The 22,892-nt window shown below is 56.8% G+C and overlaps 4 protein-coding genes and 1 long non-coding RNA gene across 7 annotated transcripts; 3 read left to right on the top strand and 2 right to left on the bottom strand.

Annotated features, from left to right (window-relative positions):
- The first annotated feature begins 3,405 nt into the window (after window positions 1-3,405).
- On the top strand, window positions 3,406-6,824 carry CTSW (cathepsin W). Its single transcript, XM_060103311.1, has 10 exons — window positions 3,406-3,492; window positions 3,727-3,811; window positions 4,648-4,761; window positions 5,157-5,311; window positions 5,417-5,513; window positions 5,596-5,676; window positions 5,954-6,079; window positions 6,287-6,351; window positions 6,428-6,637; window positions 6,713-6,824. The coding sequence occupies exons 1-10, from the start codon at window positions 3,406-3,408 to the stop codon at window positions 6,821-6,823; spliced, it is 1,131 nt and encodes a 376-aa protein (XP_059959294.1). The 3' UTR covers window position 6,824.
- A 318-nt stretch (window positions 6,825-7,142) lies between these two features.
- Window positions 7,143-10,895, bottom strand: FIBP (FGF1 intracellular binding protein). Of its 2 annotated transcripts, none has more exons than XM_060103309.1 (10): window positions 10,691-10,895; window positions 10,291-10,489; window positions 9,963-10,089; window positions 9,358-9,458; window positions 8,694-8,848; window positions 8,265-8,373; window positions 8,124-8,187; window positions 7,788-7,874; window positions 7,603-7,700; window positions 7,143-7,264 (listed from the first exon to the last, which is right to left on the bottom strand). In XM_060103309.1, exons 1-10 carry the CDS (start codon window positions 10,773-10,775, stop codon window positions 7,195-7,197), a joined length of 1,095 nt encoding a protein of 364 aa, XP_059959292.1. In that variant the 5' UTR covers window positions 10,776-10,895; the 3' UTR covers window positions 7,143-7,194. The 2 variants fall into 2 exon arrangements, with proteins under 2 accessions (XP_059959292.1, XP_059959293.1); XM_060103310.1 differs by having other exon boundaries at window positions 8,715-8,848; window positions 10,691-10,894.
- Window positions 10,896-12,765: 1,870 nt separating this feature from the next.
- On the top strand, window positions 12,766-13,769 carry CCDC85B (coiled-coil domain containing 85B). Its single transcript, XM_060104208.1, has one exon. The coding sequence runs from the start codon at window positions 12,928-12,930 to the stop codon at window positions 13,534-13,536; it is 609 nt and encodes a 202-aa protein (XP_059960191.1). The 5' UTR covers window positions 12,766-12,927; the 3' UTR covers window positions 13,537-13,769.
- A 602-nt stretch (window positions 13,770-14,371) lies between these two features.
- FOSL1 (FOS like 1, AP-1 transcription factor subunit) lies at window positions 14,372-20,250 on the bottom strand. Of its 2 annotated transcripts, none has more exons than XM_060104206.1 (4): window positions 19,953-20,250; window positions 17,906-18,103; window positions 15,891-15,998; window positions 14,372-15,445 (listed from the first exon to the last, which is right to left on the bottom strand). In XM_060104206.1, the coding sequence occupies exons 1-4, from the start codon at window positions 20,040-20,042 to the stop codon at window positions 15,026-15,028; spliced, it is 816 nt and encodes a 271-aa protein (XP_059960189.1). In that variant the 5' UTR covers window positions 20,043-20,250; the 3' UTR covers window positions 14,372-15,025. The 2 variants fall into 2 exon arrangements, with proteins under 2 accessions (XP_059960189.1, XP_059960190.1); XM_060104207.1 differs by lacking the exon at window positions 19,953-20,250 and adding an exon at window positions 18,817-19,945.
- LOC132493540 (uncharacterized) lies at window positions 19,125-21,467 on the top strand. Its single transcript, XR_009533004.1, has 3 exons — window positions 19,125-19,643; window positions 21,032-21,133; window positions 21,383-21,467. It is a non-coding gene; the product is annotated as an uncharacterized LOC132493540 (long non-coding RNA).
- Window positions 21,468-22,892: the final 1,425 nt, after the last annotated feature.

Below are 22,892 nucleotides of genomic sequence, written 5' to 3'. Positions count from 1 at the left end.
CCGCCCGCCCGCCCGCCGCGGCGCGGCCCACCCCGGCGCCTCCGCCCGCCCCTCAGCGGATTCCTGAGCCCGCGCCAGGGGGAGGGACCCCGACCCCCCACTTCTCCGCCCCCAGCCGGCCGCAGGCCCCCACCCGGTCCCCCGCGGCGCCGCCCGGAGCCGCCTCCCGGCGCCGGGCCAGGGTCCCCTGGCATTGGCCCTGATGCCAGGCCCCCGACTCTCTTAGGAGCCCCCACGCTTTCACTTTGCGCACCCCAAAATGTCATCCTGCGCACCTAGACCCTACCTAATCTGCGCCCCCAGAATTCCTGTGCACTTAAGGCCGGGGCCCACAGACTCTTTCTGCGCCTCCCAGAATGTCATCTGGGGACCTAGACCCCACCTAATCCTGGGACTTCCAAATCCTCACTCTGCACCCTCCAGAATGTTATTCTGTGCACGCGGACAGTCACTCTGGAAATACCAAAACTTCGTCCAGGGTCCCCAGACCCTCGCCCTAAGAAGAGACGCTCCCAGGTCCAGAACTGTCCATCTCGGTCCCTTCTCCCCTCCATCCCCAGGGCTGTCTTCAGCCAGGCGGTCCCTTCACTCCAGAACGGCCTCCTGCGAGTCCTCAGTCCGAGAGGCTACCTCAGTTTGGGGCGGGGGCGGCAGTTCACTTCTGGCCCAGAATGAATGGAAGCCCCTGAGAAGGCGGGCAGGGCCGAACTCGGGCGTGCAGGACGCCAGGGTCCGGTGCCATCGCCTTCCTGGCCATCGTCCCACCAGCGTCCCCCGACCCCACACACACACCCCGCCCCCAGTTCCCGGGTTTCTGCCTCCTCTCCCAAGCCGAGGGAGAGCCCTAAGGGGAGGAGTTTGGGCGGAGCTGGCTCCCAGGAAGGGGTTGGGGTCTTGCCCTGGCCACGTCTCAGGGCGGGGCCAGACGGGAAAGGGCTGCGTGTCTAGGGGTCCCCCGCCTGGAGGCAGACAGCGTGTGGGAACTGCCGAGCCCTCGGTTCCATTTCCCACCCCCGTTTATCTTCACTATCGCCCCGCCCGGGGAAGGGGTGTAAGTAGGAGAGGACTTAACGGTGGGTCCTGGGGTGAGCCTTCCGGGTGCGGTGTGAACTGGAGAGCACCTCGCCACCCCCAAATCCTTCCCAGCACCATCCCCCAACGTGGGGGGTGGGGGGAAGGAGGCTAAAAATAATAGTTCTTTAAAACCAAAAAGACAGACAGTAACAAGTGCTGGCGAGGAGATGGAGAAATTGGAACCCTCATACACTGTGGGTGGGAATGTAAGATGGGGCGGCCACTGTGGAAAACAGTCTGGCAGGTCCTCAGAAATGTTACCACGTGACCCGGCGATTTCACTCCTAGGTATATACCCAGGGGGATTGAAAACACAATCCACACACACACACACACAAAATCTGTACACAGTGTTCATAGCAACACTATTCATAAGAACCAAAATATAGAACCAAGGGCTTCTCTGGTGGCGCAAGTGGTTGAGAGTCCGCCTGCCGATGCAGGGGACGCGGGTTCGTGCCCCGGTCCGGGAGGATCCCACATGCCACGGAGAGTCTGGGCCCGTGAGCCATGGCCGCTGAGCCTGCGCGTCCGGAGCCTGTGCTCCACAATGGGAGAGGCCACAACAGTGAGAGGCCGGCGTACCAAAAAAAAAATATATATATATATATATAACCAATCTAATGTTCGTCAATTGATGAAAGGATAAGCAAAAAATGGTAACACGGTGGAATGTTATTCAGCCATAAAAAGGAATGAAGTACTGATATATGCTACAACATGGATGAATCTCGAAAATAGTACACTAGTTGAAAGAAGCCAGACACAAAAGGCCACATATTCCACTTACTTATATGACACAACCAGAATAGGCAGATCTGAAAGACAAACTAGATGAGTGTTTGCCAGGGGAAGGGGGAATGGGGAAATGACTTCCAATGGGTATGGGGTTTCTTTTCGGGTGATGAAAATGCTCTGATATTAGACAGTGGTGATGGTTGCACCATTATGCAAGTACGTGAAAAACCGCTGAATTGTACGCTTAAAAATGGTGAATTTTATGGTATGTGAATTATACCTCAATAAAGCTGTTATTTGAACCTCCAGCTCTGAGGGCTGACGTGGGGCTTTAGTCATAGGTCACACACAGCCAAAACCAGCTTGGGACACATGCCTGGGATCTAGAATCATGAAGCCAGGTACACCTCTGTGGATGGTCTGTCTACTGTATTTTTATTAAATAGGCAGCATCACCCTTTTTTCCAAATAGAGGAGTCCCTTGGCTTACTATCTGGGGTGTGTGGGTGGAGGGGGGCAGGGGCTGGGTGCAGCAAAACGGGATCTCACAGCTTTGGGAAGATTCCTAATGAATGAAGAAAAGAGGTGGTGAGCTCATAAGTGGATGGATCCCTTCTCGTCGCTCCCATCCTCATGGAACCCCAAGAAAACCAGTTTTTTTTCACCCATCTCTGGTATTGGGTGCTGGTTGCCAGCCTGGAGACCCATACGGGAGCTCCCTAGCCCAAGGACCCACTTAAAACCAAGGCAGAAGTAACAGGTGTGAACACCCCTGCCCAGCCCTTAGCATCCGGCCTTACTCTGTCTGAGATGCCAAGCCTGCTATCTTTCTGCCCCCTCAGGCCCACCCACACCCCTCATCCCCATCCCCAGACTGTGATAGGAATGAAGAACAGAAGGAGGTAGTAGATGCCACTTGCTGTTCCCTGGACCCTGAACTTTTCTATTTAAAACCCATGATGACCAATCGCTCAGTCAACAAATCCCCACTGAGCCAGCTCTGTGCCCAGCCCCTTCCTGGGTGCTGAGGACACAAGCAAGGCAGATACCTCCGGTGTGGTTGGGACGCAGATGCCAAGTAGGCACAGGCACAGCAGGGGCTCAAGGAGCTGCAGGTTACACCACAGGATGGGTGAACTTCTTGGAGGTGACTTCTGAGCTGACTGAGCTTTGTAATAGGATGAACAAGAATGCTTCCCGGGGGGCACTGACCACCCTCCATTCCCCCAGTCATCAGGGCCTGTGGCTTCCATAGCCCCCTGTTTCCCCCTCAAGGCACTGATGGCCTTATACTGTCACTGCCCACTTAGGATCTGTCTCCTCCTGTCCCCTTAAGGACAGATCCATCTCCACATCCCTAGAATTGCCCAGAACAGGGTGGGCAGAGAACCTCTGTTGAATAAAGGGGCGGAGCGGGGTACAGGAAGGCAGGGGGCCATGTAGGGACAAAAGCCTGAAGGCCTCTTGTGCTTGGGGGTCCTCCTCCCCCTTGCAGGCTGGTTTCCCCTTTGTGGTTTCTCCAGCTCCACCCTCTCAGCCCCTCCACCTTGGTCTGCATAGCTTCCTGCCCCTGACACTCTGGTCTGCGGCACCATGTCACTAACTGTCCATCTCTCCTATCTCCTGGCCCTGTTGGTGGCAGGCCTGGTCCAAGGCATCAAGAGCTCCCTCAGGGGCCAGGTAAGTGTCCCCAACCTGCTCCCCATGCCTGGGGCTCACCCCCTCAGAAACAGTGCTTTGTTCTTATTTCTCAGAGGGAGAAACTGAGGCTGGAGAGGTGATTGACATGTCCAGGCCCACACAGGGAGAAGAGCGGTGAACCAGCTGCTCCCCTAACCCAGTCCTGGCACATCTGGGAGCTGAGGTGGACTCCTCACCTCTCCCCCTCCCCACTGCCCTTGGTTGTTTTTCCAGACCCCAGGTCCCCAGCCTCTGGAGCTGAAAGAGGTCTTCACGTTGTTCCAGATCCTATACAACCGGAGTTACTCACACCCGGCAGGTATCACGGGGCGCAAATGTCTCTGGTCCAACCCCCTTTCTCCCATTTAATAGACAAGGACATCAAGGCACAGGGTGGGGAATGTGCTTGGCCAAAGCCACTCAGCAGGACAGTGACAGGGCTGGGGGTGTACTCCCTGGTTTCCCAAATGCACAAGTGGGGACAGGATCATCCTTGGCTACGAACCTGGAGGGAGGCAGCAGCTGTTGGGGGTCTGACTGGTCCAAGAGGATCCTTCTCCTCCAGAGCCACTTTCCTGTGACTGCAGGCAGCAGGCAGGAGGCCGCCATCTAGTCATGAGTTCATTCAGCAAACACCCAAGGATACCCATTTTGTCCCCAAGCTGAGGACTCCCTCTCCACCCCCAGGAGTTGCCAGCCCTGCCCCTGCCCTCTGGATCTCATCTCCCATAGGGGGACGGTCTGTGAGCACCTTTCAGCACAGACTTCCTGTGCCATGGACCTGTACGCCACCCTCCCCCGCCTCGTTCCAGCCACAGACTTGCGGTCAGAGATGTGAAGTACAGCGATGACCTGGCAGGAAGCCGGTCTCCAACCATCCACTTTTCCCTTGAGTCACTCTGCTTTCCGACCCTTTACTTGGCTTCTCCCCCAGGTGGGCGGAGATACCCCTCTTCTGGCTTCCTAGGAAAACCCAACCCTAGGGGCGCTGGGGAGCCACTTCCCTGGCCCAGGTGTCTGTAGCAGGGCCTGCAAGGACCACAGGAAACGAGCCAGTGCTCACCTGGGCTAGTGTGGATGGGAAGCCAAGCCAGTGACCACTTCCTACCCCTGGGGGCTTGGGAGCCAGCCTAGGACAACCTCCTTTTGGTCTAGAGCATGCTCGCCGCCTGGACATCTTTGCCCGAAACCTGGCCAAGGCTCAGCAGCTGCAAGAGGAGGACTTGGGCACAGCTGAGTTTGGGGTGACTCCATTTAGTGACCTCACAGGTACCGGGACCCCCTCCTGGCCCCTAGGTGGTAGGTGGGGAAGCAGAACCTTCTCCAGGGATACCAGCAGATGGGCAGGGCAGGTTTTTGGCTTTTGTTTCCCAGAGGGACTCTGAGGACCAGAGGCCTGGGTGCTTGGCCCAAATCAGAGATCAGGGGCAGGAACTCCGGAGGCCTGGGTCGCAGCCCAGCTCAGGGGGAGGCAGCAGGTGCAGGGGAGTGCACCCCAGCAAGGAACCTGGCCTCTCTCTAGGCCTCAGTACCCTTGCCTTTCTGTCTCCTAGGGTATTAGGGGGACTCAGATGGCTGAGGATGTGGATGGCTGAAGTGAGAGGCAGACTGTGGGGGAGAGGGGGTAAAAACTGCGAAACTTGGGGGCCCCATCTGTCTCCCAGAGGAGGAGTTTGGCCAGCTTTATGGGCATCAGAGGGTGGCTGGAGAGGCCCCCAGTGTGAGCCGAAAGGTAGGGTCTGAAGAGTGGAGGCAGTCAGTGCCCCTGACCTGTGACTGGCGGAAGAAGGCTGGCATCATCTCATCCATCAGGAATCAGGTATCTGCCCCCATGCGGCCTGGCCCAATCCAGCCCTGGTGGCGGGAGGGGGAGGGGGGGGCAAGGCTTGCATTCCCTACCCCACCCCCATCCTTCTACCACTAGCAAAACTGCAACTGTTGCTGGGCCATGGCAGCAGCGGGCAACATGGAGGCCCTGTGGGCCATCAAATACCATCAGTCTCTGGAAGTCTCCGTGCAAGGTATGGCTGGGGGAGGGGACGTGTGTGACTGAGGCGGGGATGCCTGAGGCCCGGGCACCCACACTGTCCCTGCCTGCACTAGAGCTGCTTGACTGTGACCGCTGTGGGAATGGCTGCAAGGGCGGCTTCGTCTGGGATGCGTTCATAACTGTCCTCAACAACAGTGAGTGCCTGTCTCTCGGGGCAGGGAGAGAGAGAGAGAGAGAGAGAGAGAGAGAGAGAGGGAGGGAGGGAGGGAGGGAGGGGGAGGGAGGGAGGGAGGGAGGGAGGGGGAGGGAGGGAGGGAGGGAGGGAGGGAGGGAGAGAGAGAGAGAGTGAGTGAGTGTGTGTGTGTGTGTGTGTGTGTGTGTGCGTGTGTGTGTGTGTGTGTGTGTCGGGGGGTGGGGGTGGGATGTTCCAGAGCTGAGCCGAGTCTCCTCCGGGGCCTTGCTCATGTCCAGGTGGCCTGGCCAGTGATAAGGACTACCCATTCAAGGGGAACGGCAAACCCCACAGATGCCTGGCTAAGAAGCACAAGAAGGTGGCCTGGATCCAGGATTTCATCATGCTGCAGCCCTGCGAGCAGAGTACGGGCAGGATGGAGACACATGGGCGGGCCCAGTGGGGGAGAATGACAGGGACAGACCGACTCGGACAGACGGGGCTACAGACAGAGATGGAGGGATTTGGGGGCAGGGGGTTGGGCGTGGGAAAGAGAAAGAGACAGAGACACCCATGATCCGAGAGCAGGGGGCACAGGACAGGCAGGGCCTGACGGCACCTCTCACCCCCAGGCATCGCCAGGTACGTGGCCACCCAAGGCCCCATCACTGTGACCATCAACATGAAGCTACTGCAGGTGGGATAAGGTAGGGAACTGGGGGTAGGGGTATATAGGGGAGGTGGCCCCCGACTCAGCCCCTCTGCCCCTGCAGCAATACCAGAAGGGTGTGATCAAGGCCACACGTACCACCTGTGACCCCCAGTATGTGGATCATTCTGTCCTGCTGGTGGGTTTTGGTAAAAGCAAGTCGGTGGAGGGGAGGCAGGCAGAGGCGATCTCATCCCAGTCTCATCCTCATCCTCGCCACTCCATCCCATACTGGATCCTGAAGAACTCCTGGGGGGCCAACTGGGGTGAGGAGGTGAGTGTGATCTACTGGGGGCGGGAGGACAGACCTCTCCCCACTGTCTGGCCCTGATGTCCCCTAACTTCCTAGGGCTATTTCCGGCTGCACCGAGGGAGTAATGCCTGCGGCATCACCAAGTACCCGTTCACTGCCAGAGTGGACAAACCCATTAAGAAGCACCAAGTCTCCTGCCCTCCCTGAGCCCACCTGGCTGCCCCTCAGCTCTCTCCTGCTGTGCCAGCTACCTCCCTGCCCACCCCACCCCAAGGTTTTTGCCTATTCTCCCAGTGTTTCTGTGGATTGAATAAACCTAGACAAGACCCCTGTCTTCCGAGTGGACTCAGCTGGGGTGGAGAAATGGATGGGGAGTACATAGATACCATTCTCTGACATGTCCTAGTCCCTGCGGGGCCAACGGACACGTACATCTTTAGACACTGTGACACTCAGAGACACACGCGTGCAACCTGCACACACTCCCACACGCGGACCCATAATTGTACCCACTCACAGCCTCCTCCAAAGTCATGGCAACTTTATTGTCAATGTGGGCAGGGCAGGGGAAGGGGGCCTCAGTCATGACAGAGACGCAGGAGGCAGCCACGGAGGGTGCCCATGTAGCGGTCCCAGAGGGCCTGGTGCCTGCAATGATAACAGTAACGGTGTTGGCTGACATTTACTGTATCCCCATCACGTCATGACACTGCTCTACATGCTCACTACACCTTCACTCGTTTAATCCTCACAATATTCCCATGGTCCTATTAATATCACCCACAGCTTATGTACGAGGGGACTGAGGAAAGGAGAGGTTAAGGAACCTGTCCAAAGTCAGGGTCACAGCTTCCAAGAGGTGGAGCTGAGACTCTAGTCAACAGAGACTTCTACCTCCAGGGCGACAGAACAGGGAACTCTGAGTCTGCAGGAGGGCTAGGCCCCAGGAGGAGGCCGGCAGGGTGAGGAGGCCTGGGGTGTCTCACCGGAAGCCATCCAGGGAGTGGACCGATGCAGAATACTGATTCAGGAAGAGTCGCACATCATTCAACGGCCAGTGGTCGGAGCGGCAGGGTTCCACGAACTGTGGGTCCAAGGTAACATCTAGCACTGGTACAGCCCAGGGACAGCCCAGGATGGGGATCAGAGGGCAGCGGGCAGGACAGCTCACCTTCTCCACAAGGTCCACAAACAGGTCTCTGACATCCTTAGTGTGGGTCAGCTTGGCGGCCACATTCACCAGCCCCCGGGACAGGTTCTGTGGGGCAGGGAGCCTGGGAGTTCTGCCTTCTGCCCAAGAGGCTGGGGGCTGAGCCCAAATCTATCCACCTCCCTCAATCAAGTAACTCCCCATTGTTTAAGAGCTGGCTCCCCCTTCACAGGCAGGCAGAGGGAGCAGCAGCGCCACCTGCCGGTCAATCTCAGGTATGAGCAGAGCTGCCCGGAGGGGACAGTGCTCTGGAGGCTGACGATGCCAATGGGATAGAGGCTGGATTGGACCACAGACCTTGAAGTTGGCTTCCATCTCAGAGAAGACCCCGAGCTTTCCCCGGAGGGCAGTGCACACCAGGCTGCAGGGAGACAGGGTCAAGCCCAGAGTCGCCTGGGCCCCCACTTCAGGCCCCGCCCCATAGACCCCCAGGGTCACCTCTTGTGCAGGTCCAGAAGGTCCTTGTCAGCCACAAGCACCTTGAGCTCCTTCAAGTCCTGGAGAAACTCCTTGTCTAAGTCCATGTCCATGTCATCCGCCTGGGGGTCTGAGTGAGGTCCATGAAGGGAGTTGGGGTGGGAGATAAAAACCCCTCTGGGACATCCCGAGCCTTCCTCCCCCACCACCTCATTGCGCCCCTTGAGACAAAAGAGCAAGTGGAGTGTGAGGGACGTGGAGTGACTGGCCCCAAGCCATAGGGAAGCTGTGGGCCCTTTGTCTGCAGACGTGTGGGTGGGAACACTGAACTGGGAGCAGAAGTGGCTGGGGAGGGGCCCTGAAGAAGAAAGGATGCTGGGAACGGGGGCCTGCAGGAGAAACCGCTGGTGGGAAGCCAGGCCCTGAGAAGGTGAGGAGGTGTCCAGGCACCTGGGTCAGTGGGGGCCTCACCGACGGCTCCGAGGGTCCAGTTCTGGATCATGAGCTCAGCACAGAAGGCAAAGTCCCCAAAGCTCAGATACTGCAGTTTTTTCTTCCCTGTCTCAAAGCGATTGTTGGCAAAGAAGACAATGGCTGCATAGTCCCTGCAGGGAGGGGAGAGTGGGCCCATCAGGGCTTGAAATTCCTTCTTAGCAAGCAGCTCCCACCTGTAACACTGGCTGGGCATCCAAGTTCTGGCCTCTCTCTACCCTAACTCACTGTGTGATGTGTTTCAAGTCACTTTTCTCTGGGCCTCCTCATCTGGGCAAAGAGAAGGTTTCAGCCCAGGTCTCCTAAGGGACACAATGGGAGACCACAGGGTAACAGCTACCATTCACTGAGTACATACTAAGCCCCAGGGGCTGTGCCATCATGGGCTTTCCATGTGGCACCTCACAACAGCCCAGTTGGTGAATGGCCAGGCTGGGATTCAAACGCAGGCCAGTCTGATCCAAAGTACAGAGCAGGAGTGGGATAACCATCCCCCCCAGCCCAGCCAGGAGGTCAAGCGGGTTGGGGTGGGGAATATGGACCAGCCTCAGGGGGCAAGGAAGGAGTGTGCAGGAGGGGGAGGCAGCTGGCTCCTCACCTGGCCCCTCACCTGGCCACTCACCTGGCCAGCCGGTCAGACAGGAGGAAGTGTTGCTGGATGTTATCGACCAGGGAGCCCCGCATTTCCTCCACCACCTTGAAGACTCGCTTAAAGTTGTCAAACTGCGGGGCAGTTAGAGGAGGAGGGAGGACTGGTCAGAGGTTGCTCACCCAATAAGCTGTTTAGTGAACGTCCCTCTATCACCTACCCACCTATCCAGTCAACAGACACTGATGGAGCATTTGTTATTCCTTCAACAAACTATTAATTATTAATATCTGTTATCAACTCAACAAGTGTTCACCAGCTTCTGCCATCTTGCCTTGGATACATGTTTACTCGCTCTTATCAATAAATTCACCCCCATTCTAGCATCATGCTCTCTAGTTCTTCACTAATTTGTGCTGAAACTGACCCTCCTGGCTAAGCCCCAGGAAAGCTAAGGTCAGATCTGGGCTTCTGAGAGGTCACTCTGGCTGAAGAGTAGGGGATGGCTTGGAAGGGACAAAAAGAGAGCAGAGTGGATATGAAGCCACTGCCACCGAGGTGCTGGAGGAGCCTGGAGGTGGGGCAGTGACCAAAGGGATGGTGTGAAGGCGCGGGCTGCAGATGAGTGTGGTGTCCACCTGTCTCCGGCAGCTCTTGAGGGTGATGCCTGTTTTGGTGCTGATGTCATCCAGGTCTTTCTTGGTGCCCTTGGACAGCTTCTTGCCCAGCACCTCCCGCACAAAGGCCTCGTCAAAGGCATAGTACCTGTGAGGAGTCAGGGGACACTGCTGACTTTCCATAAAGGAGGGGAAAGGAAAACTGGCAGGACCTGGGTTTGGCCCCTTCTGCTCACAACTTTCTCCCGGCCTAGATAAGCCCCATCCCTCCCTGGGCCTCATTTTCAGCCTGCAAAATGGGTATATGGCCAGACTGGTTGGCGTCCCCACCATCCCGCCAGGTGAGCACCTCTCGATGAGCAGCGCCTGTCGAGAGGGCGGGATCTGAAAGATGAGCTGGTGCAGCAGCTTGGGCGGGGCGTGTAGCAGGCGCTCGAGCATTTGGAAAGTACGGTAGTGGTCCATGGTGTCGCTCTGCAGCACCGCTGCTGTGGCGCCGGTCTGCTCCAGGATTCCCGAGCGCACCCTCAGGGCCACCGCGTCGCTCACTGGGAAGTGAGCGCTAGCATCAGGCCCCGCCCCGCCGACCCCAGAGGCCCTTCAGGGATTCCAGCCCCGACCCCTAGGTATTCGGTACTCCCAGGTCTCTGCGCACTGCCCTATAGGATGCCTACTCCTGGCTCTGCCCGCTCTCCCATCCAAAACAACAGCTCCGCCAAACCGGCACCCACAGACGGTCCCCCACAGACCCGAATAACCGTCCAGCCAGAGGCGATACACGTCCTCGTCGATGAGGGTCGTGTTCCCCACGAAGATGTCCAGCTCGCTGGTCATGGCGACGCCCGGACCCGGGGGCTACCGCAGCGCCCCAGCAAGAGCAAGCACTGCCCGGGTCCGGCGCGCCGCCGCCAGGCCACTTCCGGGAGCACAGACATTCGGCTCCCGGCACCCGGAGCCAGAAAAGGACCACTTCCGGGACAGAGCGAGTCGGGGCAGGAGCGGCGAGGAAAGAGGCGGAGGCGGAGGCAGTGGAGTAGCCCCTCCCTCCTCCCAGCGGGAGGGGGTATCTGAGGCTCTCAGTCCCCACCCCACCCCACCCTCACCCTGGCCAGGTTAGCGGGAGGGCGTCCAGAGTCAAGGTCTTCTTCGGCCAGTTTGCCCTATCCCGGCAACTTCTACCCTCACATCCTCCTGGTTTTTCTCTGCCCTTTTCGGGGCCTCCCTACTTTGACCTGTATCCTAAATTTAGGGGCTACACTGGGCTCTATCCTAAGTCTTTTCTCTGAAAAAAAGGTGTCTGGCTCGTCCTCAAGGGCCCTTGCTGGGTGGGAGCCCCTCAGTCCATCCTGCAGACGAGCCCCTCTCCTGAACATGGGGCACCTGTTCCCATGGTTTTAACCACCCCCGCCCCCCCCACACTAATGACCTCTCTTATTCTGCAGCTTAGAGCTCTGTCTGGAAGTCCACATCCAGACGGCCACCTATGTGTGACTCCACTCTGTCCCCCACAAGACCTTCAAAAGCCAGACAGACCTGTCGGTCTCCCGAATCTGTTTCTTTCCTGCGTTCCTATCTCGGTCACAGCCCCACCATCCACGCAGTTTTCATACCAGAAACCTGGGCTTTCTCCCAGACTCCTCTCTCCCTACATTCAGTTCTGCCGATTTGCCTCCTGAATATTTCTAGTATCTGTTCTGTCCTCTCCACCCCCACTGGCACTGTCCCAGCCCACTCCTTCTGCATAGCTCTCCTTGCCCATTGACACAGTGTTCTTAGTAATCTCTCTGCCAACATCCCCTCCCTGTGGTCCATCCCACACAGAGCCGTCCAAACAACCTTTTTAAAAAATGCATATTTAAAAATGTTACTCTCCTGCTTAAATTCTTACTGGCCTGTGTAAATGCTCCAGCCTGGTATTGAAAACTCTTAAAAATCTGGCTTCTGACTACCTTTGTTACCTCTCTTCCTCTCTTACCACTTTCTCTAAGCACCTGCCTTTCCAAAACAAATAAACAAAAAACCCAAAAAACAAGCTACTCTCACTGTTTCTCAAGCAGCGAGGCTCTTTCAGACCCCAGCGATTTTCATCATGCTATTTCCTCTCCTTGAAATAGCTCTCTCATTACTTGCCAAAGTCCTATGCATCTTTCAGGGCCCCTCGGATATCACCTCTTTTGGGCAACCTTTTGCAGGTAGGGGGCGGTCCCTCAAAATGTGCTCTTCTTCCATTTGCTTTTTGTTTAACGCAGCTTGTCTCCTCTGCCAGATTACGATCTCTTTAAGGACAGTATAAGGATATTGATCAAGTTTGTTTCTGCATAAGCCTTACATACAATAATAGTTTATTGAACAAAAGAATCCCTTGTATGCCCCTCCCACTGGGCAGGACACAGTCCGTGAGAGGGAGAATAGGCTGATGGTGAGCCAGGACGTTTGGACTTATGTTTCCGTGGACTGGGAGCGATGCTCGGTGAGCCGAGACTCTTGAGTTCGAGCAAAGCTAGGAAGGAAGGAAAGGCGATCCGTCTGGATTTCGTCCGGGGGTGGGCAGGAAAGTAGGGGGCCGACCCCCGAATCTTGGTTCTCAGAGGGAGCTCGAGCTTGAGGAGGTTTGGAATTGGAAGGTACGAAGCTCCTAGTTTGCGGTTGACTGCCGCGGAGGTCGGTGACGCGGGTACCGAGTGTCCGCGAGGGTCGGGGACTCCTCGGTCCAGAGTGGGCGGGGAAGGGTCTTGCTCCCGGCTCCTAGGCCCCGCCCCCTTCCGAGGGAGCTGGCTTGGATTGGCTGTTCTTCCTTGACGTCATGCGGCCCCGCCCCGGCGCGCGCCCCGCCGCGTGCCCACCCCCGCGCGGCTGCTGCAGCCTAAGCTAGGTCGACCACAGCCTGTCCGCGGAGCGGGTGCCTGAGCCCCGGCGGCGAGGAGCTCGTCGTGGGGCTCCTGGGCCGCGGCGGCGGGCAGGCGATGCTCCAGAGGCTTGAGCAGCCATGGAGGCCGAGACGGGCGGCCTGGAGGAGCTGACGGATGAAGAGATGGCGGCTCTGGGCAAGGAGGAGCTGGTGCGGCGCCTGCGGCGGGAGGAGGCGGCGCGCCTGGCGGCTCTGGTGCAGCGCGGCCGCCTCATGCAGGAGGTGAATCGGCAGCTACAGGGTCACCTGGGCGAGATCCGCGAGCTCAAGCAGCTCAACCGGCGTCTACAGGCCGAGAACCGCGAGCTGCGCGACCTCTGCTGCTTCCTAGACTCGGAGCGCCAGCGCGGGCGGCGAGCCGCTCGCCAGTGGCAGCTCTTCGGGACCCAAGCATCACGAGCCGTGCGCGAGGATCTAGGCGGTTGTTGGCAGAAGCTGGCCGAGCTGGAAGGCCGCCAGGAGGAGCTGCTGCGGGAGAACCTGGCCCTTAAGGAGCTCTGCCTGGCGCTGGGCGAGGAGTGGGGCCCCCGCGGCGGTACCGGCGGCTCGGGGGGCTCTGGCGCTGGGCCGACACCCGAGCTGGCCTTGCCCCCCTGCGGTCCCCGTGACCTGGGCGATGGAAGCTCCAGTACCGGCAGCGTGGGCAGCCCCGATCAGTTGCCCCTGGCCTGCTCCCCAGATGATTGAGGGCACAGCTTCGCGCTGACGCCCGCCCGGATTGCTTCTCCCGCGCGGAGACTGCGGTGGACCTCGGCACCCGGACGCCGCCCCCGCTGCGTACGAGGGGCCGCTGGCATGGACTTAGAAACCCTAACACTGAGGAGGGCCCCTGGCGCTCGCTGGCGGGGCAGGAGGGGGACTGGAGGCTGGAGCGGAGGGACTTGCTGGGGGCTGGGTGGAGGCTAATAAACTGAGGCGGAAGCAGAGCCCATGGCTGGGGCAGCGTCTGTTTGGGACTCGCCGGCGTTGGGACGAGGGCGGGGACGTTGAGACTGGGTACCATTCCCATCTGGAGGGACTGCAGAACTAAGGTGGCTGACTCCCCCATTACTTCCATCCTGGGGCGGGATGTGGGACCGTGGTAAGCCACTGGCTTCCCCCGTCAGGCCCCAGGACCGGCCGTAATCCAGCCCCTGAAGTGGCTCCAGCTCCCTTCCCGGCTCCTTCCTGTCCAAGACAATGGGGCAGGAAGCAGGTGTTGGGGGCCTGAAACCCACTCAGCCGCCTCCCGGGAGGCTGGAAGGGGCATAACAGTGCCCTCCTGTGGGAGCACTGTGGGCCCCCACGAGGAGGAGGATGGTAATCCTCTTGGCTTGGCACCTCACAGCACTTCTGTTCCTCCTCTCAGTCCTGGGGATGAGGCCGAACAGACATAGCCTCACTTGTCAGATAAGAAAATCAAGGTCCAGAAATATCAAAGAATTTGTCCAAGGTCATGTAGTGAATTGGTGGAGCTGAAATGGGAGCCTAGGGCTTCTGGCTCCAAATCTCCCTTTAGCCTCTGGGTCCAATGAGAGCAGGCTAGAGCTGCAAGCCTTTTATTCCATTTTGGCAGGTTTGTATAAAAATACTCTCTTTAGGAAAATAAATAGCAGCTGCCCACGCTGTGGAGGCTTGGAGCTAAAGTCTTCTCAGAGCTGGGGGCTGCAGGTCAGCTCATCACAGAAACCTCTGGCACCCTCCTGAGCTGTTCCATTTAGGAGGGGCTGGCAGAGTGTCCTGGTTCAATAACCTGGTGCTGCTGGCAGTGGGGCTGGGTGAGTTAGTGTTCTCGGCGTGTAGAGCATCACCTCCTGTCGAGTAGGATTGGGTGAATCACAGGAAGAGGGTGATGATGACTAGAGGGGTGATCTGCAGGGGTTTAGGGCTCCAGAGGACCTCTGAGAATCTACAAAGTCCCTTGGGAGCTGCCCGGAATTTTCTCCAACAAACAGGAACCACTTTGTCTCTGACTTAGTGCAAATTGTGCTAGAGAGGCCAGCTCTAGAGAAACAGTGGGCAGCTTTGGTAGCCCCAAGCTGGCACTACCGGGAAGCAAAATATGCCCAGTCTCATCTGGATGGATGGAGAAGAATCTGCTGGGGTTGGACATGAGATATGGTCCAGGCCAGCTGGACCAGTGGGCAGGGAAATATTGGTGAGGGTGGCACCCGCAGGGAGTGGGGGCTGGAGTGCCTCATAAGGCCAGGAGGGTTGGGGAGCCAAGGGGGTCAGAAGAGGGGTCCCCACTGCTGCTGCTACTCCTGCGGTGGGCTGAGGCACAGGGCTCCGGTGTGCTGGGGTAGGTGAAGACCAGACTGGGGGTGAAAGGAGTCAGGGAGGGTGTGGTCATGAGCGTGGGAGTGTGCAATGCTTCGGGTTCAAGCACAGGCCCTGGGGAAAGGGAGATACAAGGCACAGAGCGGGAGGGGGCTGGTGGGCTGCTGGTGCCACTGGTACCGCCTGTGCCGCTGGTTTCGCTCTCCTTGGCCCCTTCCGGGATTTTGCAGATGGGGCGGTGGGCTTCCAGCACCAGCTCCAGGCGCTCCTTCTGTTTCTGCAGCTCCTCAATCTCTCGCTGCAGCCCGGATTTCTCGTCCTCCAGTTTGTCGGTCTCCTGTGGACGATCAGGAGAGGAGTCAAGAGGATGAGGGCTGAATACCGCGGAGCCTCCCGCTGTGGTAGTGATTGGGAGGTTGGGGCGCGGAAAGTGGGTGGTGGTGGCGAGGGGGCGGGGGGGAGTGGGGAGTCTCCAGCAAGTCTGGACTACAACTCCCATGAGTCGATGGGAGAAAATGGGCACGATTCCCATCAGGCTCGGGGGGCATCTTCGAAGGACATTGTCGGTCCCAGCTTCAGCTCTTCTCTGTTCAGAGTGAGACGCGCTGCAATTAATTTTTAATCACATTTTCCTCGTCGGAGTGCGCCTCCGACAGGGAGCCGGGGCGGGGGGACTTCATATACCGGCGCCCCCTGCGGCCCCGCGGGCTCTTGGGAACTGGGGGCCTTCTGAGGTTGGGTGGGCCGGGACCTGGGCACCCTGCGCACTCGCCGGTGCTCACCGCCTGCAGAAAGTCGGTCAGTTCTTTCCTCCGGTTCCTGCACTTGGCCGCTGCTAGCTTGTTCCTCTCGCGCCTCACTCGACGGCGTTCCTCCTCCTCGGGGCTGATCTGGGGAGGGTAGAGAGAGCAGTGAGGTGGACTCTGTGTTGCTGGCCCAGTGGTAGGAGCCTGGCCGAGGGCATGGCAGCGCAGGGGCGCCCTCAGCCTGCGTTTTGGGACCTCCGCACCCCGACCGGTTCCCCGCTTTAGTAAGCTTGGATGAGTCATATTTCCTCCTCGCACCCAGCTTTTGCCTCCTATGATTCCTCTCGGAATGCCCTTCCCGTCCTTCTACAAACCTTAACCCTCCTCCTCTCCCAGGACTCAGCTAAGATCCCCCACCCGACCCCGGCCGTTCCTGGAAGCTTTCTTTCATTCCGCAGCTATAAGTGGCCTTTCCTCCCCTGAGCCTCTGGGACCAGGCCAAGACCCTCATTCTTTTCAGTCTCTTGATAACCAAGTCACCTCTTCCCCAGGGGCTGTAAGCACCAAGAGGGGCTAATGAGAGCTGCTAAGTAGTTGTTCATCGGGAATCTACTATGTGCCAGCTAAGAGCTTTACACAGATTCCTGTTTTCTTTTAATCATTTAAATTTTATTTTATTTATTTTTTTATACAGCAGGTTCTTATTAGTTACGTATTTTATACATGTTAGTGTATATATGTCAATCCCAGTCTCCCAACTCATCCCACCCCACATGCCCCCCACCCCGCCACTTTCCCCCCTTGGTGTCCATATGTTTGTTCTCTACATCTGTTTATACAGATTCTTAACCCAACTTTTCGTGTAAGGAACTGAAACCCAGAGAAGACGAATAACTTGTTTGTGGTTCCAGAGCAGAAATTAAAATCCACTCACTCTACTTAACATTGAGAAAGAGGCCAGCTGATGGAGACCACCTCCCCCGAAGGGACCCCACTCACAGCTCACAGCCTCAGTCTAGGAGTACCCAGGATCATGGCTGAAGGAAGTCCAGGAGCCTGCCTCTGGGGCTTACACCATGGTCCCCTTCCAGTTGGTCACAGAAGCCAGCCATTCTGTTTCTGGGGAAGTCACCCCTGGCCGATCGCACATCTTTCTTAGGATCCTGACGTCCTCCCCATCCTCTACGCTGCTCTCAGAGCAAGCTCCTTAACGTGCAGACCTCACGCACTATAGTCTCAGATACCAAAATGCCCCAGGGAGAGGAAAGCGGAACCACTCCCTAAAGACCCTCTAGCTCTTATTCATTTATTTTGGCACGGACTTTATTAGCAGTGTGCTGCTAAGAACCCTGGTTTGGGAGGTAAGAGTTCCCAGCTCTCTAAGCTTCAAGCCTTCTCTTAACCTCCTGGTGAGACAGTGTGGATTAGTGGTTACGATCTGACTTTAGAATTGGACAGACCTGTCTCATTACTCACTACTCGTGTGAACTTGGGCAAGTGACTACCTCTCTGTGCCTTCCTTTCCTTGGCTGTAAAATGGGGAATACCAGAGTTCATTCCCAAGAGGGTTTTCGTGAGGATTAAATGAGATAGAGAAACACAGCCTTAGAGAGTAGCTGAAGGGAACCCTCCTCTTTCTGTTCTCTTCCCAGTAACGTAGACAGCATAAGACCGCCCTCTCCATGCCTGTCAGCAGCTGGAGACCCTCTACTGTCCACACATACACCTTACATGTTCTCACTGCTACCTTCGTTCCTGCCCCTGCCATCCCCTCTTCCTGGAATGTCTTTTCTTTCATCTTTCTCTCTATTCAAATCCTACCCATCCTTCTAGGCTTGCAGGAAGCCTTCCTTGATCCAGAAGTGACTGCTTTGCCCTCTGGGTCTCCCCAGGGTATCTCATCACTTTCTGTCTTGGCCAGTAGTCACCAGTGGGTCTGTTCTCCCCATGCCCCTTCTAAGCCTGCGTTCTCCTTATGGGCAAGAGCTTATGCTCTGCACCTCAGCACCCCTGTGGCCATAAGATCCCGTGCAAACGCCACTGCTTCTTACCTGTTCACAGGGCCGGCGACGCAGTGCTGGAGTTGGGCCCAGGGCCCGGATGACTCCTGGCCGGGGCTGCGGGGGACTGTACTGGGGGTAGGCCAGAGGCCTGGGGTGGCTGCTGGGTCCCAGGAAGTGAGGCTGAACCATCCATTGCAGCTCCTGGCTGCCACTCACAGTGTTGATGCTTGACATGAGGTGGCACTTCTGAGGGATAAGACATGGAGGGCCAGGGATAAGGTCTCTGTGGATTGAGGGGCTTCCAGTAATAAAGTGTGAATTCCAGGTGCTGTCCCAACCACTTTATAAATACTGACTCATGTAATTTGCACAACAGTATCTTCATTTTCCGACAGGAAAACAGTTGTCCCTAGACACACAGCCAATAAGTGGGAAGTGGGGTTTGGACCCAGGCAGCCAGGCTCTTCTTACCCACTTTTGCACCCTGCCTGAGTCCCATCTACATAAAGAGGATAATGACAGCCCCTAACTTCGAGGGTGGCTGTGAGAATCAGGTGAGAGAATGTGTGTGTGACACAGCCTGGTAACTGGCAGGTGCCCAACACACAGGGGCCATGGTGGGCAAGAGCCACTGCTCTGGGTTCAAGCTAGCCCAGTTCTAATCTTAGCTCAGCCATTTACTGGCTGTCAGGGCGAATTATTTAACTTCAATGTGCCTCCGTTTCCTTGTTTTGAATATTGTCATAGGTGAGGATTACAGCATTTCACTGATGCTAACGAGTTCCCTTCAGTAGCTCTGAAATCATAGTTGAATTGGCAACTTTTAAAAAAAATTAGTGGCACAAAATAATGGTGGGTTTTAAAATCAGTGGGGTCTTGGATTCTGTGAGGTAAAAGTAAATGAGGTGGAAACTGCCCATCACAATGCAAGGCTGCACAGTATGCGCTCCAGGTATTACCTGTCATGATACTTTCAGCCAGAAACGTGAGGAATGGGTTGAGATGGGGGCTCAGTGTTCCGGAGGAGAACTGGGTTCAAGCCCAGGCAAGTCTGGACAGCAGTGTCCCGGGCTCAGCGCTGCGGGCTCAGTGACCCAGTGACCCCAGTTCCGGGCCGAGGTGCCGCCGGCGGCATCTCCCGCTCCCGAGGTTGTCCGGGCCCGGGACGCTCCGGGCCAGGAAGGGAGGGGCGCTCCGGGTGAGTCAGCCACCGTGACTCGGCCGCCGTGACTCGGCGGAACGGACGCCGCTCCTTCCCTCCCCTAGCGACACGTGCTCACGGGCCCTCGACAGGAAATGGGCACCTGCAGCCTCCCGGGTCCCCCCCAACCCTCAGCGGGCGCCGTTTGGTGCCGAGAGTACCGGGGGCGCGGGAGTTGCCGCTGCAGGACCTCGCGCACTTCCGGCACCTCGCGGTTTCCACCGGCCCCAACCCGTAAAAGGGTCAAAGGCCAGTCTCCCGGGGCCCACCAGGCTCCACCGCGCCGAGATGGGGATGAGGACTTGGCGACGGGGTGGGGAGGGACAAACAAACGGTCAGGCACACGGATGCTCACAGACAGACTGCCGAGGATTCGCAGTCTGTCGGGGCTAGCCTGGCGGTGGATCCCGTGCGTAGGGACGTCTCGGCGGCCGCGGCTCAGACTCCGGACCTCGGAAAGTGAGTCCGAGATGGATCAGACCCTCTCTGATCCTGTCGGGGCTAGGACTAATCCCGGACTACGGGGTCCCCTTCCGACGCAGATGGGACAAAGAAATTAGCGGTAAACAGGAAGAAGGAAAGAAGGTAACGGAGACGGAGGGACAAATAGACAGCAGACAGAGACGGGAAGGGGTACGAGCGCGAGAGGGGATGTTCGCAGATGTTTGCTCCGCCCGCCGCGCCCGTTCCGCTGGGGTGTGGGGGAGAAAGTGCCCTTAGACAGCGGAGAATGGGCAGAATCCTCTGCCACTGCTCCGAGACCCATTCCCTGCTCCTTGTTCCCGGTCCCAGTCCCCGAGTGTGCGGGAGCGGCCCGCACAGTCCCAGGCTCTGTCCACCTGGGGATCCCAGGCTCTGTCCACATGGGGATCCCAGGCGTCGGGTTCCTCTCACCTGCTGGCCTGTCGCCGGGGGCTGCGCCGGGCCGCCGTACGCACCGCCGGTCCCGGAGCTTGGCCCGGGTTCCCCGTAGTCTCGGAACATGCCCTGGGCTGGCTGCTTTGTGGGGTCCGCGTCGGCGGCTTCGGTTCTGACTCACTCGCTCCTAGCGGAGTCTTTTCTTTTTATGAATGAGAAGTCCTCGGGCTGAACCACTTCCACTGCGGGTGGGAACGGAGAGCGGGCGTATCGCAGCGGCTCTGGAGAACTCTGGGCTCCACCTCTCCAGACGCACTGCCTTTTGTCACTCCGCCCTGAACTTTTCATCGCTTCCTACGGTCCAGTAGCCGACTTTTGTTGGGCAAAAGGGGAGGACTTGGCGGCCCCCAGAGACAGCGGCGGGTCCGCCCCCTCTGACGTAGCTGCCCATACATGGTGCAATTTCCTCGCCGCGCCCAGGTGGAGCGAAGGATTCCCCCGCGGACAGACACACCTGAGAGCAGCCGGGCGCCCCGCCCCACCCAGCCCCGCCCAGGCCCCAAGCGCAGACCTAGACCCCCGCCGCCAGACTCCAGAGCCTCTCACTGCTTGGTCTGGCTTCAGTGTTTGCATCCGTAAAATGGGACGAAATAATCACATAGCGAGCTTGCTACGCGTGGGAAGTTGGAATGAAGAATGTGAAAGGGGTCTGGAAACTGTAAATCGGATTATAAATGTGATTGATGTAATTATTATCATCATCATCATTTACTGCCATTATTTCATGCCAGGAATCGTGCTACTACCAGCCAAGTCATGGCGTGAGGCCCATTCACTGGCATTGTTTTAGGGTTCAGGTATACTAAAAAGTGAATAAATGACAAACCAGGGTTACCAAAATGGTGTATATTTTAAATGCTTACAATGACATGTTAATGCGTTGAACTACCCACAAATACAATGCAATGTAATTGCACTACTCTCAGGATAATTTCAGGAGCTATAACAAATTTTAATTCAGAGCCCCTATAAGCAGTGAGAGCTTGTGGTGGGACACAGTTGTCCTGTGCTCTGATAAACGCCATCTTCTTTAAATACTGTAACTGCTCTTCCAGGTCTGCGTAGTCACCACCCTTGTTTGGGGATTATGTCAAAGGTCTGTGTGAGTGTGAGGCCAGGACCAAATGTCAACAACCGAAGACCGACAACCATGGGAGGTAGGTGTCGTTATCATCCCCATTTTACAGATGGGGAAACTGAGGCTGAGAGATGTTGAAATGAGGTGCCTAAGATCACTAAGCCAGTGGCTGAAGCAGGTTGCCAAATCAGGGCTGTGGGAGCTCCAAGCCCGGGCTCAGACAAGAGTTTTCAAAGCCCTCACAGGCAGACATATTTTCACACATGCACAATATCAGTGCTGAGAGAACCACCCCGAAACTTCTTCTTTGCCTCTTCCCATTCTACAGATGAAGAAACTGAGGCCTGGAGAGAACAAGGAGCTGCCAGTGTCACACAACTACAGAGAGAGAGAGAGCTGGGCTCTCCTGCTTTCCACTGGTACCTCCTTTTTAAATTTTTATTTATTTATTTATTTATTTTTGGCTGTTTTGGGTCTTTGTTACTGTGCGCGGGCTTTCTCTAGTTGTGGTGAGTGGGGGCTACTCTTCGTTGCAGTGTGCGGGCTTCTCGTTGTCGTGACTTCTCTTGTTGCAGAGCACGGGCTCTAGGCGCACAGGCTTCAGTAGTTGTGGCATGTGGACTCAGTAGTTGTGGCTTGCGGGCTCTAGAGTTCAGGCTCAGTAGTTGTGGCGCACGGGCTTAGTTGCTCCGCGGCATGTGGGATCTTCCTGGGCCAGGGCTCGAACCTGTGTCTCTTGCATTGGCAGGCAGATTCTTAACCACTGTGCCACCAGGGAGGCCCTCCACTGGTACCTCCTTTTGATCAGCTCCAGTTTTGTCCTCAGGGAAGAAAGATTTCAGGAAGGTGGGGACCTGGGCTGCCTTCCTTGGGGACTGATGTCAGGGTCAGTGGACACATTTAGGACTTAGAGCCAGCCAAGAGGCCAGCTTGGCCCTGGGCTTCCAGTCTCAGTACTACCATTTTCTGTCTCTGTTACCCTGGGCGGGTCACCTTCCTTCTGAGTCCCACTCCCAATGGAAATAATTGAGCCTCCCGCTGACCTCATGGGGTTGCTGTGGGATCAGATGACATCACAAATGTGAAAGTGCTTTGTAGGCTGTAAAGTCATGTGCACTCAGAAGGTGGCTACCAGCCTGGTGCCTATCCCTTGCCCTTATTCTACTCAATGCTTGGCACTCTCTAAAAAGAAAAGGAACCAACAGCAGTTTACCAGAATGAGAAATATATGGGTGTGTGTGTGTGTGCACGTGTGTGTGCACGTGTGTGCATGAGAGAGAGAGAGAGACTTTTTGAGGCAGTGTGATTCGTGGAAAAGAACAGATATGCTGGAATCAGACAAGCCTGAGTTCTGAATTCGAATTCTGGTTAGGCTGCTCGCCAGCTGTGTGCTCTGGATGAGGCATACAATCTCTCAGAGCCTCATATGTAAAATGAAGACATAATGATAGCTATATAGTGATAACGTCTCAGCGTTGTCAGAGAATAGGTATAAAATAATGTCACATGCTTCATACAGCATATAGTAAAAATTTGACAAATAGCAAAAATAATTACGTGTTAATAAAAAGCCCCAGGGCTGGGAGTTTTGGGGGCTCTGATCACATGCTAAGGTATTCATGTGTATGCATACACACTAACTGATATCTGAATTCCTTGGCTAAGTCCAAGCAGGACAGGTCAGAGTGACACAGGCAGCCAGGTTGTGGCACATGCGAGGCCTAACACAGGTCAGCCTTGACTGCATTCGTCTGCCGGCCCCAGAAACACCACCCTGCCCCCACTCCCCAAGCAGCCTGGGACAGTGACTGAGCAGGGGCTCAGGTTTCGTGTGTGTG

Source organism: Mesoplodon densirostris, chromosome 7 (genome assembly GCF_025265405.1).
Source record: "Mesoplodon densirostris isolate mMesDen1 chromosome 7, mMesDen1 primary haplotype, whole genome shotgun sequence".
NCBI classification, from domain to species: Eukaryota; Metazoa; Chordata; class Mammalia; order Artiodactyla; family Ziphiidae; genus Mesoplodon; species Mesoplodon densirostris.
Note: the sequence above shows the minus strand (reverse complement) of the source record. Positions and strands in the feature narration are given on the sequence as shown.